This window comes from Paracoccidioides lutzii, assembly GCF_000150705.2.
Source record: "Paracoccidioides lutzii Pb01 unplaced genomic scaffold supercont2.8, whole genome shotgun sequence".
Lineage (NCBI taxonomy): Eukaryota > Fungi > Ascomycota > Eurotiomycetes > Onygenales > Ajellomycetaceae > Paracoccidioides > Paracoccidioides lutzii.
Window position 1 is genome coordinate 555,399 of NW_015440954.1, and position 11,610 is coordinate 567,008.

Here is an 11,610-nt window from a genome sequence, read left to right on the forward strand (position 1 = left end):
GAAACGCCCAGGATGGAACTTGTTTGCTTAGTAAGAGAGGATATTAACGGCAATTCATTGAGGTATGTGGTTGTTGAAGTATATTTGTTATCGTGTAGCAATTCACAACTTACACAAGGGCCTCTGGAGATGGGACAAGGTGTAGGAATAGTCAAGGAAAAAATAATACTTAAGAGTATCCGATGTAAAAAGGAAAAAAGAAGAAGGGTAAAGGGGAAACATTGGTATCTAATGCGAGATAATAAGGAAAAAAGGCTAAGAATATCAAACGCCAAAAATGTATCACAAAACTTTGCAGGTTAAAACGAAAAAACACAATCGGACAGAACATGCTTGACAATATAGATCAGCCTTCCGCCCGTCCAGAACCATCAAGTTCTGTATCCAACATTTGTGCCAATTAATCGTCCTCGGCATTAGATTCACGTGAAGCTCTCTCTATCAACATCCTTGAATTTTCAGGGTGATCGAAGGTAGAAGTTCCAGTGGACTTGTTCGGCGGTTTAGAAGGGTTTGGCATAGGTAGATTTCTGTGCGATCCACTCGTCGATTCTGGCCTCGAGCCGTGACCAGAACATGGTATTGCTGGCAATATAGGCCTGTACTTATGTCTTTTATTACCGAGCCATTGGTATTCCTTGCGAAGCAGAGCATTTCGCAGTTCTTCAGACCGATGAATTCTGGAACGCTCCTCTCGATCCGATGGAGGGGAAGTTGGATTGTTGGTATTCTGGTTGCTGGGTTCATCATCGGTTGAATCAATCGTGACAGGTGCCAGTTGCGAGGTCGGCCGAGCTGGTGTTTGGGGATCTGGTGGCGGATGAACGGATAAATTAGCGGTACCATGTTCTGGTTGTGGCGATGGCACAGGCGTTGGGTGTCCTGGGTGAGGCTGGGCAACTACTGTCAAATGTTGAGGGATCTGGGAGGCCTGAAGCATGTTCAAATGTTGGACTAGTTCATTATATGCCAAAGCGAGATTGCTGAATTGACTGCGCCAGTGCTCATTTTCTTTTTTAAATGCTTCAGATTTTCTTTCCTGGGCCATTAGAGAGCGCTTTAGTCGAAATGGCTCATCCTTCAACTTCTGCTCCTTGTTCTTCCCAGTAGCAGGATCTACTGTCTTCCATTCAATCCACGCATTTTTGTACCTGGATCGTTCGGACGTAGCCTTTTGGAGCTTCCGGTGGTATTCCTGAAGCTGTTTCGCCACATCTTCGGGAGCAACCTCAATACACCTAGTGTGTAGCGCCGGGGTAGAAGGAAAATAACCTAGGGGTCCGCATATTTTGGGGTACGGGGAAATGTACTGTTCTGGTTTTGGGACGTGACTGAAAATCTCTCGGTATTGGCTAGCAAGTATATCCTCTGGTCCAAGGTTGAAGTTTTTGGTGATATCGTTTTCGACAAATTGGATATAGGCGGATTTATTCTGTACAGGACAGGCCCCCTCTGAATGCTGAGTATCGTTGTCTTTGGAGACCTCTTCCGCTAGAAAAGTATCAATTGGAAACGTTCCATCGCCAAATAGAGAATCCTGGAGGAGCTCTCTTTCAGGATGGGACCCATTCAGTCTGTCCAGGGACGGTTGGACGCTATCAGAGGTGCAAATTTCATGCTGATCTATTGATAACGATGTCATGGAAGAACGATTCGATGAACAAGACGTACTAATAGTGGTTTCCGATTCCGAACCAATCATCTGTCCATCTTCAGGACTGCTTATCTGCCCAGAATTGCTAGGACTTTCATCAAGCCTAGCAATTTGATCATGGTGTGGTATGGTCGTTTGAAGTTGGGTGGAAGGAGGAAAACTGGCATCGCGCGAGCCACTGCTGTCAGTAGATCTATTCGCATTTAGAGGATTAAAGTCACACCTCCCAGGGAGTTCGAAAGACGACCACAAGCCAGGGATCTCGGGAAGTTCTGGGAATTGAAAATAGGGAGGGAAGGCGGAAACATCGGTTGGCTGGTCGTTCTCAAGCTCGAGATAAACAGACGTAACCGTCGAAGGATGTGAGATTTCACGAGATGAGGAATTTCTCTCAATGTGCTGCATCTTCGAAGGGCGTGTATCATTACCATTCTGGTTGTCGGAGAGATAAGACAAGTTTTCGACCTCATCAAGCGATCTCTTCCCGGACTTGATATCATGGCCATGTTGATTCCCGGTTGGAGTCACAGGCTTGGGGTTCGGGATATCCTCTGTTCCTAAAGCAGCTTCAAGTGCTAGGGTTTCATTGCCGTGAACTGGCCCAGTTTCGATTCTATGTTTTGTTGATGCTGACGTATTCTGCCCAACATCATAGGAGAGAAGGGACCCATCGGAGTATAGGCTATCCATAAACTGGTTTCCCCATGGCTGTTCGACCGGGATTCCCTCGTATGCAAACAAGCTATCGGGGCTTTGTTGTCGAGGTGGGGCATCCGAGGCAGCCGAAGGCTGGTCACCTGCCTCGGAAACTGACGTCTTCTCAGGACTAACTGGACGAGCCTGCTGTAGGTGTGATCCAGGGAGATGTGTGAGCCCTGGAGCTTGATTCATAACGGGCCAACAAGAAGAAAGATCTTGGGTATTTTGTGGAGCAGAAATAGATGAGCTGTATGAAGAAGCATAAATACCTTCTAAGCCACAATTAAGACGATCCATTCTCTTGAGGGATGGAAAGCCTACGCTCAACAACTAGAAGGAGCTTAATTGAAATCAATCAAACCACTAGCCAGCAAGTAATCGAAGATAAAGCACGTCTGAGACCTGATATCAACCAGAGATGGCGGATTCTGATGACAGCAGACTTACCAAACCTCAAGAAATAGTCTAACTGATCATCCACCAAATTTCAGAGACAATTGTTTCCTATGGAAGAAGAATAAACTTGGCAGAACACATCTTGACAAGCACCTATGTCTTGTATCATAGAACCCGCAAAATGCAAAGCAACAAACAAATGAAGTTGTCCGCGATTTTTACCTAAATTTTTTGGATATCACAATCGAGTCTAACTATTTTGGGAAATGCGTCACTGGTTGTCTGAATTACGTCAGCGTCATCACGTGCAGCTCTCTCGGGGACAAATGATTTGAGCGTCTAACAGGACATGGTCCACACGGATTGAACGAATAACAAATGTTACCAAGAGGTGTTTCGCTGTCGTCTTATTTCTACCATTAGGTATTCTCCTTAATATAATAGCTATTCCTCCCTAAGAGCAAGATGAGCGTTATTCTCTGTACTGGTAAGTTGGTGTTGGTTTCACCCCTTTGGAATAGCAGCTGATGTTTTGACCTCAGCTGGGTATGACCATACAATCCGGTAAGACCTAAGCATTCCTCAACCGATTGACTTGTGGGGAAGTTAACCCCACTGCGATAGGTTTTGGGAGGCCCTTTCTGGCATTTGCTCGCGAACAATCCAGCACTCAGACTCCCAGGTAAACCGCCTATGTATCACTCCAGACAAGCGTTATGTCGCAGCTGCGGGGCGGGACAATGTGAAGCTTTACGATATCAAGTCCACCAACCCAAACCCCGTTATGAGCTTCGATGGCCATACCAACAATGTCACTGGTGTTGCATTTCATTGTGAAGGCAAATGGATGGTCACGAGTTCGGAAGACGGGACAGTAAAAGTATGGGACACGCGCATTGGGACCCTGCAGCGAAATTATGTACACCAGGCACCGGTCAATGATGTCGTAATTCACCCCAACCAAGGAGAGCTGATAACATGCGATCGTGCCGGCTTTGTTCGGGTCTGGGACTTGGGTGAGAGTAAATGCACTCACCAACTTCAACCTGAGGAAGATGTTGCCATGGCGAGCGTAAGCGTTGCAAGTGATGGTTCTTTATTGTGCGCAGGCAACAACAAGGTATCTGCTTTCCCTGCCCTCTTTCCTGTGAAAACAAAAGGTAAATTTTATTCTAATTTGGGACATGAACGTTAGGGAAATGTATATCTCTGGCGGATGATCCAGGATCGGGATCTCACTAAAATCGTACCATTCATCACATTCCAGGCGCATAAGGACTACCTCACCCGAGTTCTACTTTCTCCGGATGTCAAGCACCTCGCCACATGTTCAGCAGATCATACTGCCAAAGTTTGGTCGCTCGATCCGGCCTATGGGCAGCCCAGGGATACTGATGAAACGACACAAGGGGCAGATGGAGAGATAGACAATGAGAAATCACAACCCAAGGGTTCGACAGCGGCAGCAACAGACTCGAGACCCATTACAAACGGCCAACATGGCGCTTCTCGTGATGGTATTCGTGATGGTATTTCTTCAACTGGTGCATATATTTTTTGGACGTCGCTAATCCGTACCCTAGACATATTCCTGGATCCATCGAAGGGTAATCAACCCCTTACGGACACCAACGGCTCGACGAACCTGTTTCCTACCCCGTCCGATGCGCCCATAGATCCCAACACCAATGCCCCATATCTTGAGGCTACCTTAGCGAACCATCAACGGTGGGTGTGGGATTGCGCATTCTCTGCAGATTCAGCCTACCTTGTCACTGTTTCCAGTGACCATTACGCTCGTTTGTGGGAGCTTTCATCTGGCCAAATCATTCGTCAATATAGTGGACACCACCGTGGAGCGGTTTGTGTGGCGTTGAACGACTATTCAGAACCTCGATAAGACGGAAATATAAACGTGACACCGTCAATGATTTCGAAGAGTGTTCGGAGAGAAATATTACTTTTTTTTGGGGGGGGGGGTAACATAACGGCTAACGATATTGATGATTTGATCACTTGTTTCTTTTTTTCATGACAATTTTCTTGTGTCTAATTTCATTTGTTAGCGAGGCGTCGGAATGGTCATGATAAATGTCCTTTGTTTTCTTTCCCATACCTCGGCATGGCCCGTAACCAACGAGGCAATTAATGTGAATTCGCATGGTGTATTTATGTTGGGATACAAGAAACGTTTTATCAGCTACACAATATAATGCTTTGATTTTGCCACATGGATTTTGGCCCTTCTTGTTCCCTCCTTTTCACATGTACCACTTGTTAACCCAGGGTTAGCATATGACGAAGTTTCGATGAATAAGGAGACAGCAGACTTCCAGTCAAAAAGCCAAACACCTCTGTCAACATTCAATCCCTACGAGTTCTCATCACCCGACCTAACTAGCTGTAAATTGACACCCTAAATCCCATAATGCTAGTATCCAACAAAATGATGAGACATGGGGAAACCCCGGTCACAATCACCAAATAATAATGAAAAAGAAGGTATCAAACGTCAATCGGACCCTGGATCACTTGGGTCAAACAGGAAACAAGATATATGTCAAATTTTATTACTTCGTCCCAAACCATACAATATTCAAAACCAGATCCAACCCCTTATCCTCAGCATTTGGATACTTAAACGTCCACATCCCATCGAGTTTAACATCCCAGTATGCGCCGGATGCAGAATACATACCCCGTTTCCCAGCTTTTTCTATCGACTCTGCTGCTTCAGGCGATGCTACGCCTTGTTGTATGATTGTGCAGTTCACGTTGAAGCGGTATGGTGAGGTGGGAGGCGTAGGGGTGGACTCTTCAGGCGTCGTAGCTTGGATGAGTGATTGGAGGACTTCATTCTATTGTTTTTGGCGGTTAACATCCCACATGAAATTGCAAGTTGCTCGTTTTAGGTTTTGAGATGGAGGTAGAAAGGCATTGTCCGATTTGGTGGGGGCGTTAAGGGGCGGGTGGCACGAGCAGCGAAGGTAGAGGTCGATGTATGTACAATGTGCTCAGCAACAGACAGATAAACGTACAATTATTTGAGAGCTCCATTTGCTAACCTGTTCGTGGTCGTAACTCTGAACATTTTGCAGGGCCGAATCGCATGCCTATTTAACAACAAATGATGATGTCAGTCATGTATTTTTGTCGCCGTCAATGTTGTTTTCATTGTCTCCAGGGCTATTTGAAACTCTCCGGACAAAGACATACCTGAGTTGCAATTTTGGTCAAGTCGGCAGTTGGGACAGGCTATGCATATCAATTAATACTTGGATATGGAAAACTAAGTAGGGGGGAACATAAAGCGGCCGCTCAAGCTCTGACAGCATGAGGAGCAGCCTATGAATCATACGTACGAGGTTACCCGTAGCAGCTTCACCCAACATTATTACTCAGAAATTTATGAAAAGGAGCTAAGTTGGTTGGCATATACAAAGTTATCTTTTGGTCAATATGAGACAGTGATAATTTCTTTATTCTTCGGAAAGAGAGGTTTGATTTTTGTATATAACATGCTGGTGGGTCTGCGCACGAAGATGTAAACAGTTCAAGATAACTTAGGTAAGCCAACCATGCAAACCTCGGAAAGACAGAATGTGGTTACAGAAAAAAAAAAAAAAAAAAAAAAACAACAACAAAGATTTAAATATAAATTTTATACCTATAACTGCCACACATATTACTATTGTATCTTCATTTAACATTATTGTTCTTAACACTAGGGTCAGGGGTAGGTTAGGATTAGGGTTAGTTAAGGGATAATGAGAAATGATAGTCGCTAACGTCAAGAGCAGAAAGAGAAGTGTGAGGTATGTGTGATATGACAAGTAGTTTAAATTTGGGGGAGCTTGTTATGGTTAATTATAAGCCATGTCGAAGGTTGTTTTGGTCGAAGATATAAAACCATGTTTAATGTTAGCTCCGCTGCATTTCCGCGCTTATGAGCGATACGAGACGTTATTGGCCAATATTAGCGCGACTGGCCTTGACAAACTCAGAATCTGCGATTAAGATGTTGACCTTGGAACTCAACGCCTTCCAGATTAATTAGGGGTATCAAAAGTGAGATAACACAATAGTTAGGTGGATATGTTACATATATAGTTGACCATAATTACCCACTTAAAAAAATAATATTCTTAAGCTTGCCAACTATTAGATACCAGTTTAGCTCCTTCTGACGTCTGAGCCTATGATGTCACTTTAAAGCCAACATCAGATCAGCCAACCAAAATTAAACTCACCTTCACGTGACAATGACGGAGCTTTCTATTCAACTCACTCGAGACTCAGCTCTCCGGAGCTTCTTGAGACAATTACACCCGTCATCCAATTCACGCAGCAGAGACGGGACATCACCTGGGAAGCCCATTCTTGTCATATATCCTGTATATGTTTTATTTGGGCCGTTTATATCTCTTGTTTATCTTATCGTCTATCACCTAATTCCTGGACCAAACATAGCTTTCAAATACCCACATATTCTGGTGCATTGAAGTTAAAATATGTCGAGCCAGCCTCTCCTCCAGTCTAGTCCTGGTACGTTTATGTCAATCTTACCTCTGCTGGAGCTGAACAAGCTACCCCTTTATGACACCTCGCATTTTCGCACATGTACCATGGACATATATATATATGCACCAGCCTCCTAAAGATTGTCAATTCATTCTAACACAAAACCTCCCTGAACCAAGCAGGCAAACGCATCGCCATCCCCACCCGCGTCGAACCAAAAGTCTTCTTCGCCAACGAACGAACATTCCTCTCATGGCTCAACTTCACTGTTCTTCTAGGTGGCCTAGCATTGGGGCTTCTCAACTTCGGTGACCGTGTTGGCCAAATCAGCGCCTCACTGTTTACCTTCGTGGCCATGGCGGCCATGATATATGCGCTGGTAACGTTTCATTGGCGGGCGAAGAGCATCCGGAAGCGAGGTCAGGGCGGGTTCGATGATAGGTTTGGCCCCACCATATTGGCAATCGCGCTGATTGCGGCTGTCATTGTGAACTTTGTGTTGCGGATTCGGGAGGGGCCGAAGGGGAAGAGTTGAAAATATTAACATTATGGATGACCGTGTGTGTCATCGTGGGTGGCATCTCGTATTTTTTTTTTTCTTCTCGCTTGACATGGCATTTGGTAGAGATATATGAAGTTTTGGACTGTATCTTTGATTGGCTATGTGATGCCGGATTTTGTTCCAGTGTATAGAATATGGTATCTATTTATGCCCTGTGTATAGTTTCTGCCCTTTGCCACTTTTGTCAAGGGATATCTGATTTGGAGTTAGATATGTATCTTTTTATTTTATTGGTTGCACCATTGTCTCAGAGCGAAACAATGCGCTATGTATAGTTACCTCTTGCATATTCCAAGTTTTTCCTTTAGCAGATACACAAAACCTCTCTTTTACAATTTTCATCATTGTCAACAGTTTAAAGAATATACTGGAGCGTGAATACTGCTTATCTGCACCGTTCCACAGCTGTCAAAGATATGCACAAGTATTTAGATGGGAAGGAAACCATTTGCCAGAAAATTTATCCCTGTAGGCATCCCCATATAATGGTCCTTCTATGCAAGATGTTATTGAAGACCACTACGATAATATTCAGGGGATCTTATATCCCCAATTCTTTGGAATCTCCTTATCTTTCTTCGGGGCAGATCCACATAACCACAAGAACAAACAGCATGGTTGATACAAACTTCATGGCGGGCTAGACCAGCCAATAGCATTGAAAACACAAGACATTGCTCAGACAACCGTGGATATAAAGTAACAAGACGGTTAGATGGACCCCTCACAGAGAGATTTCACAATGCCCCCCTCGCGTGGACGCATGGAAACTCAACTTAATCAAAAAAAAAATAAAGCCTCCTGCTTAGAAGGTCCTGGTCGCTTTTTGAATTGCTTTAACTGAGTAATTTTGAGTCAGAGGGGGCTGGCCAACTTCGAAAATGTCCGGAGACCGTATTAGGGTTTCGGACTCGAGGTCCGAGACTAGATATAGATTACAGATGCTTTTTGCATTTTGGGGAAGTGTATTAATACCACACTATACCACCAATGGTGCTGTTAAGGCGGATGCCTTTTATTGGTTATTGAAGAAAGAATAAATCCCTCACTGTTTGAAGCGGCAAACAACTTTGTGTCAGAATCATCACTGGACTGAGAGGAATTCAGTAAGTCATAGTTACCTAGGTAGATACCCGTTTATATTAATCGCGCCAGTTGGCCCAGGGTGCAGATAGACCTTCTCCCATACTTTTATTTTGATTATATTAAGGGCACAGGTGTATCGAGTCAAATATTTCAGCCATTCCAGCGCCAGAATCGGCAGGCCGTCCAAATGATATCCATCGACCCATTGGTGAAAATACAAATATGATCACATCTCCATCTTCCAAGATCTTTAGCTTGCCGCCTTTAAAGCCCTCTCTTCAACGTCCCCCTTCTTCTCAGGATAACCAAGTTGTTACCAGCTTCAATGTCGGAAGATAGTCAAACGCAGATTCGACCGATATTGCCGTGGATCTTGAATAACGAAGGGCATATTCCACAGAGAAGGAAAAGATTTACCTACCCTTTCAAGCTTCAGCCAAACAGCAGTTCAATATTCAGTTCACACTATTTCTTACCCCTGAATGAATTTGACAAACCTGCCCCAGAATAGGCTGCCAGTCAACAGGGAAGTCACTTAACATGCTTGATTTGCGAGTTCCCCAAGCAATGGTCTCCAGCGATGGATTGTGTTGTCTCCAATCTTGTTGATGCTTCCATCTGTTTCAATTAGATACTCAGTCTAGAAGTTCACTCAGTGAATCGTTAACTTGTTGCGTTGGCGAGGGTTGTAGCAATATCCACGGCTGTTAGCCTGTTCAGGCATGAAAGTTCCCAAGCATAATCCTGCTGAAAAAGTAGCATCCAGCCATCGGCTGGCAATTTGCAAAGAAGTGCTATTACATAGCGATATCCATGTTTGAAGAGCTTTTTCTTTCTCCACAGAACGTACCCCCTTAAATCTTTCTGCCCAAGCCGTCATGACAGGTTCTACTGGCTGGCGGCTGAGGGGAATAGGAGCTGATTTCCCAAAGGCTGTACTTAGATACCACAAGAGAGCGTTCTCAGCCGTCATTCAAGTTGAGGAGTTTCCGGAAGATTTTCCGGAGAATGTGAATCCTTTGATATCACTGAACGATTTTGACGTTGTGGTCACATGACTTTGCTTCCAGATTGGTGGCTGAATCTCCGCATCTGTGGCTGGGAAGCTAATATGGATACAGATACTGTACTGCAAGTACCGAACGTTAAGAACTCCTCCGATTACGTATTAGTTTTGTAAATTAAGTTTCTGAAAGGGCAACCTTGTTTGCTCTTCCATGCCTCTAGGAATGTTTGTATCGGCGAAGATAGACATCGTTGAATTCAATTCCTATTTCCCAACGGTTGATGATAATGTCTCTGCAGAGCTCCCTCCAGTCATTGTGACGTTGCATCATTTTTGTTAATATTTGCTGCCAAGTCATATCCAAATTATGCAACTTTACCGTTCTTTGGAATGTTATCCTTTCAAAGAAAAAGGGAAAAGTGAGAACGCATATAGAAAGATCCCTTCAACTGCGCCTTTCTGCTCCGTACTCCGTATACCAATGACAGTCCCATATTCCAGTGGGCCAGCCAATAGATGGAGAAGTTCTCCACACTATTACTCCGTACAAACCCTCCACATGTAATTCAGTGGCCGTACAAACCAACCAACGGATCTAGAATCCAGAACTCTGAATAGTACACGAATAACTTCCGCCAAGAACCAGTTCGCCTAGTTAGAGTGTCCCAGCGTATTACTAAGGTATATTATCCCTAACTAACTAGTTGGTTAGCCTTTACGGGGTAGTTACATACCACCTGGACAGCTTGGAACGCTCTGGTGGCGTGACCATACCGACCTAGTAATTCCCGTACATCCGCTGACAAAATATTTCGCCTCATTTTCGTTTTTAGTTATGGTAACGCTCAACCCAATCCCGGGGATGAAACAGTTTGATACGCTAGTTTACTACGTATGTAATACCAGCACTGACACCAGTACCCTTACCATATCGGCATTAATTGTATTACCCCTGTATGACCCATGTATCAGCCGATGACACGTTCGGAACGGTAATAACGCCGTCTTGTCCCTTGAGAGGCCTTCCCGCTTTCCTGGAGCAACACCTAACCATCTGAGCCTCTACGCGGCATAGCCTGCAGTACAACCTCCCACACCTACACCTCCCGCAAGCTCTTGCGATATACTCCGGATATCTCTCTCCATATCTCTCACCTACTACCACTACCTCTACCTCTTGGTCTGCCACAACCACCCTCACCAGCAGTGACCAGCTTGGGTCCTTGGACGGTGGCTGTGCTGCCTACGTAATCTGTCCGCCTATCCGGTTATCGCAGCGCATTACCTACCGAGCCTGCAACCCTCCGTTGCCCTTTGCGCCTGGGTAACCCCGACCTCCACAAGCCGCCCTCCCCGCCTCTACCTCGACTTAGCTGCTCGCTGCTGACAGTCATTCACTCATTTATTTCGCGATTGAGCCTGCCTCTTTCTAATTTCGCCACATCCACAACCTGGCGTGCCCTCACCCATCCGCCTTTTATCTTACCCGAGACGTTTTCCGTACCGCACGACCATCGCATCCTCCGATTCTTCCCCACAGAGGACTCTTTTAAGTTCACCAGAACACTAGCGCCGTTGCCGCGTAACCGATGTGCTTGTCCACGTCGTTTGCAAGTGCGTTACTGTGGTTGTAGCGTAGGTGGGCTTTACCCGGCCCTTGAGCGACGAAGAAAAGAAGTGGCTGGA

At 45.1% G+C, this 11,610-nt stretch overlaps 5 protein-coding genes across 5 annotated transcripts; 3 read left to right on the forward strand and 2 right to left on the reverse strand.

Annotated features, from left to right (window-relative positions):
• Positions 1-400: 400 nt before the first annotated feature.
• Positions 401-2,545, reverse strand: PAAG_03127 (hypothetical protein; the record flags this gene model as incomplete). The annotated part of the gene is made up of 1 exon (XM_002794536.2): positions 401-2,545. One exon carries the CDS (start codon positions 2,543-2,545, stop codon positions 401-403), a length of 2,145 nt encoding a protein of 714 aa, XP_002794582.1.
• Positions 2,546-3,214: 669 nt separating this feature from the next.
• PAAG_03128 (target of rapamycin complex subunit LST8) lies at positions 3,215-4,649 on the forward strand (the record flags this gene model as incomplete). Its single annotated transcript, XM_002794537.2, has 5 exons — positions 3,215-3,236; positions 3,292-3,313; positions 3,374-3,869; positions 3,945-4,278; positions 4,333-4,649. The coding sequence occupies 5 exons, from the start codon at positions 3,215-3,217 to the stop codon at positions 4,647-4,649; spliced, it is 1,191 nt and encodes a 396-aa protein (XP_002794583.1).
• A 670-nt stretch (positions 4,650-5,319) lies between these two features.
• Positions 5,320-6,141, reverse strand: PAAG_03129 (hypothetical protein; the record flags this gene model as incomplete). Its single annotated transcript, XM_002794538.2, has 4 exons — positions 5,320-5,607; positions 5,788-5,862; positions 5,966-6,004; positions 6,112-6,141. 4 exons carry the CDS (start codon positions 6,139-6,141, stop codon positions 5,320-5,322), a joined length of 432 nt encoding a protein of 143 aa, XP_002794584.1.
• Positions 6,142-7,260: 1,119 nt separating this feature from the next.
• Positions 7,261-7,805, forward strand: PAAG_03130 (vacuolar transporter chaperone 1; the record flags this gene model as incomplete). Its single annotated transcript, XM_002794539.2, has 2 exons — positions 7,261-7,294; positions 7,453-7,805. 2 exons carry the CDS (start codon positions 7,261-7,263, stop codon positions 7,803-7,805), a joined length of 387 nt encoding a protein of 128 aa, XP_002794585.1.
• Positions 7,806-9,796: 1,991 nt separating this feature from the next.
• Positions 9,797-11,252, forward strand: PAAG_11704 (hypothetical protein; the record flags this gene model as incomplete). The annotated part of the gene is made up of 3 exons (XM_015847300.1): positions 9,797-9,928; positions 10,637-10,878; positions 11,000-11,252. 3 exons carry the CDS (start codon positions 9,797-9,799, stop codon positions 11,250-11,252), a joined length of 627 nt encoding a protein of 208 aa, XP_015703089.1.
• Between the last annotated feature and the right edge of the window lie 358 nt (positions 11,253-11,610).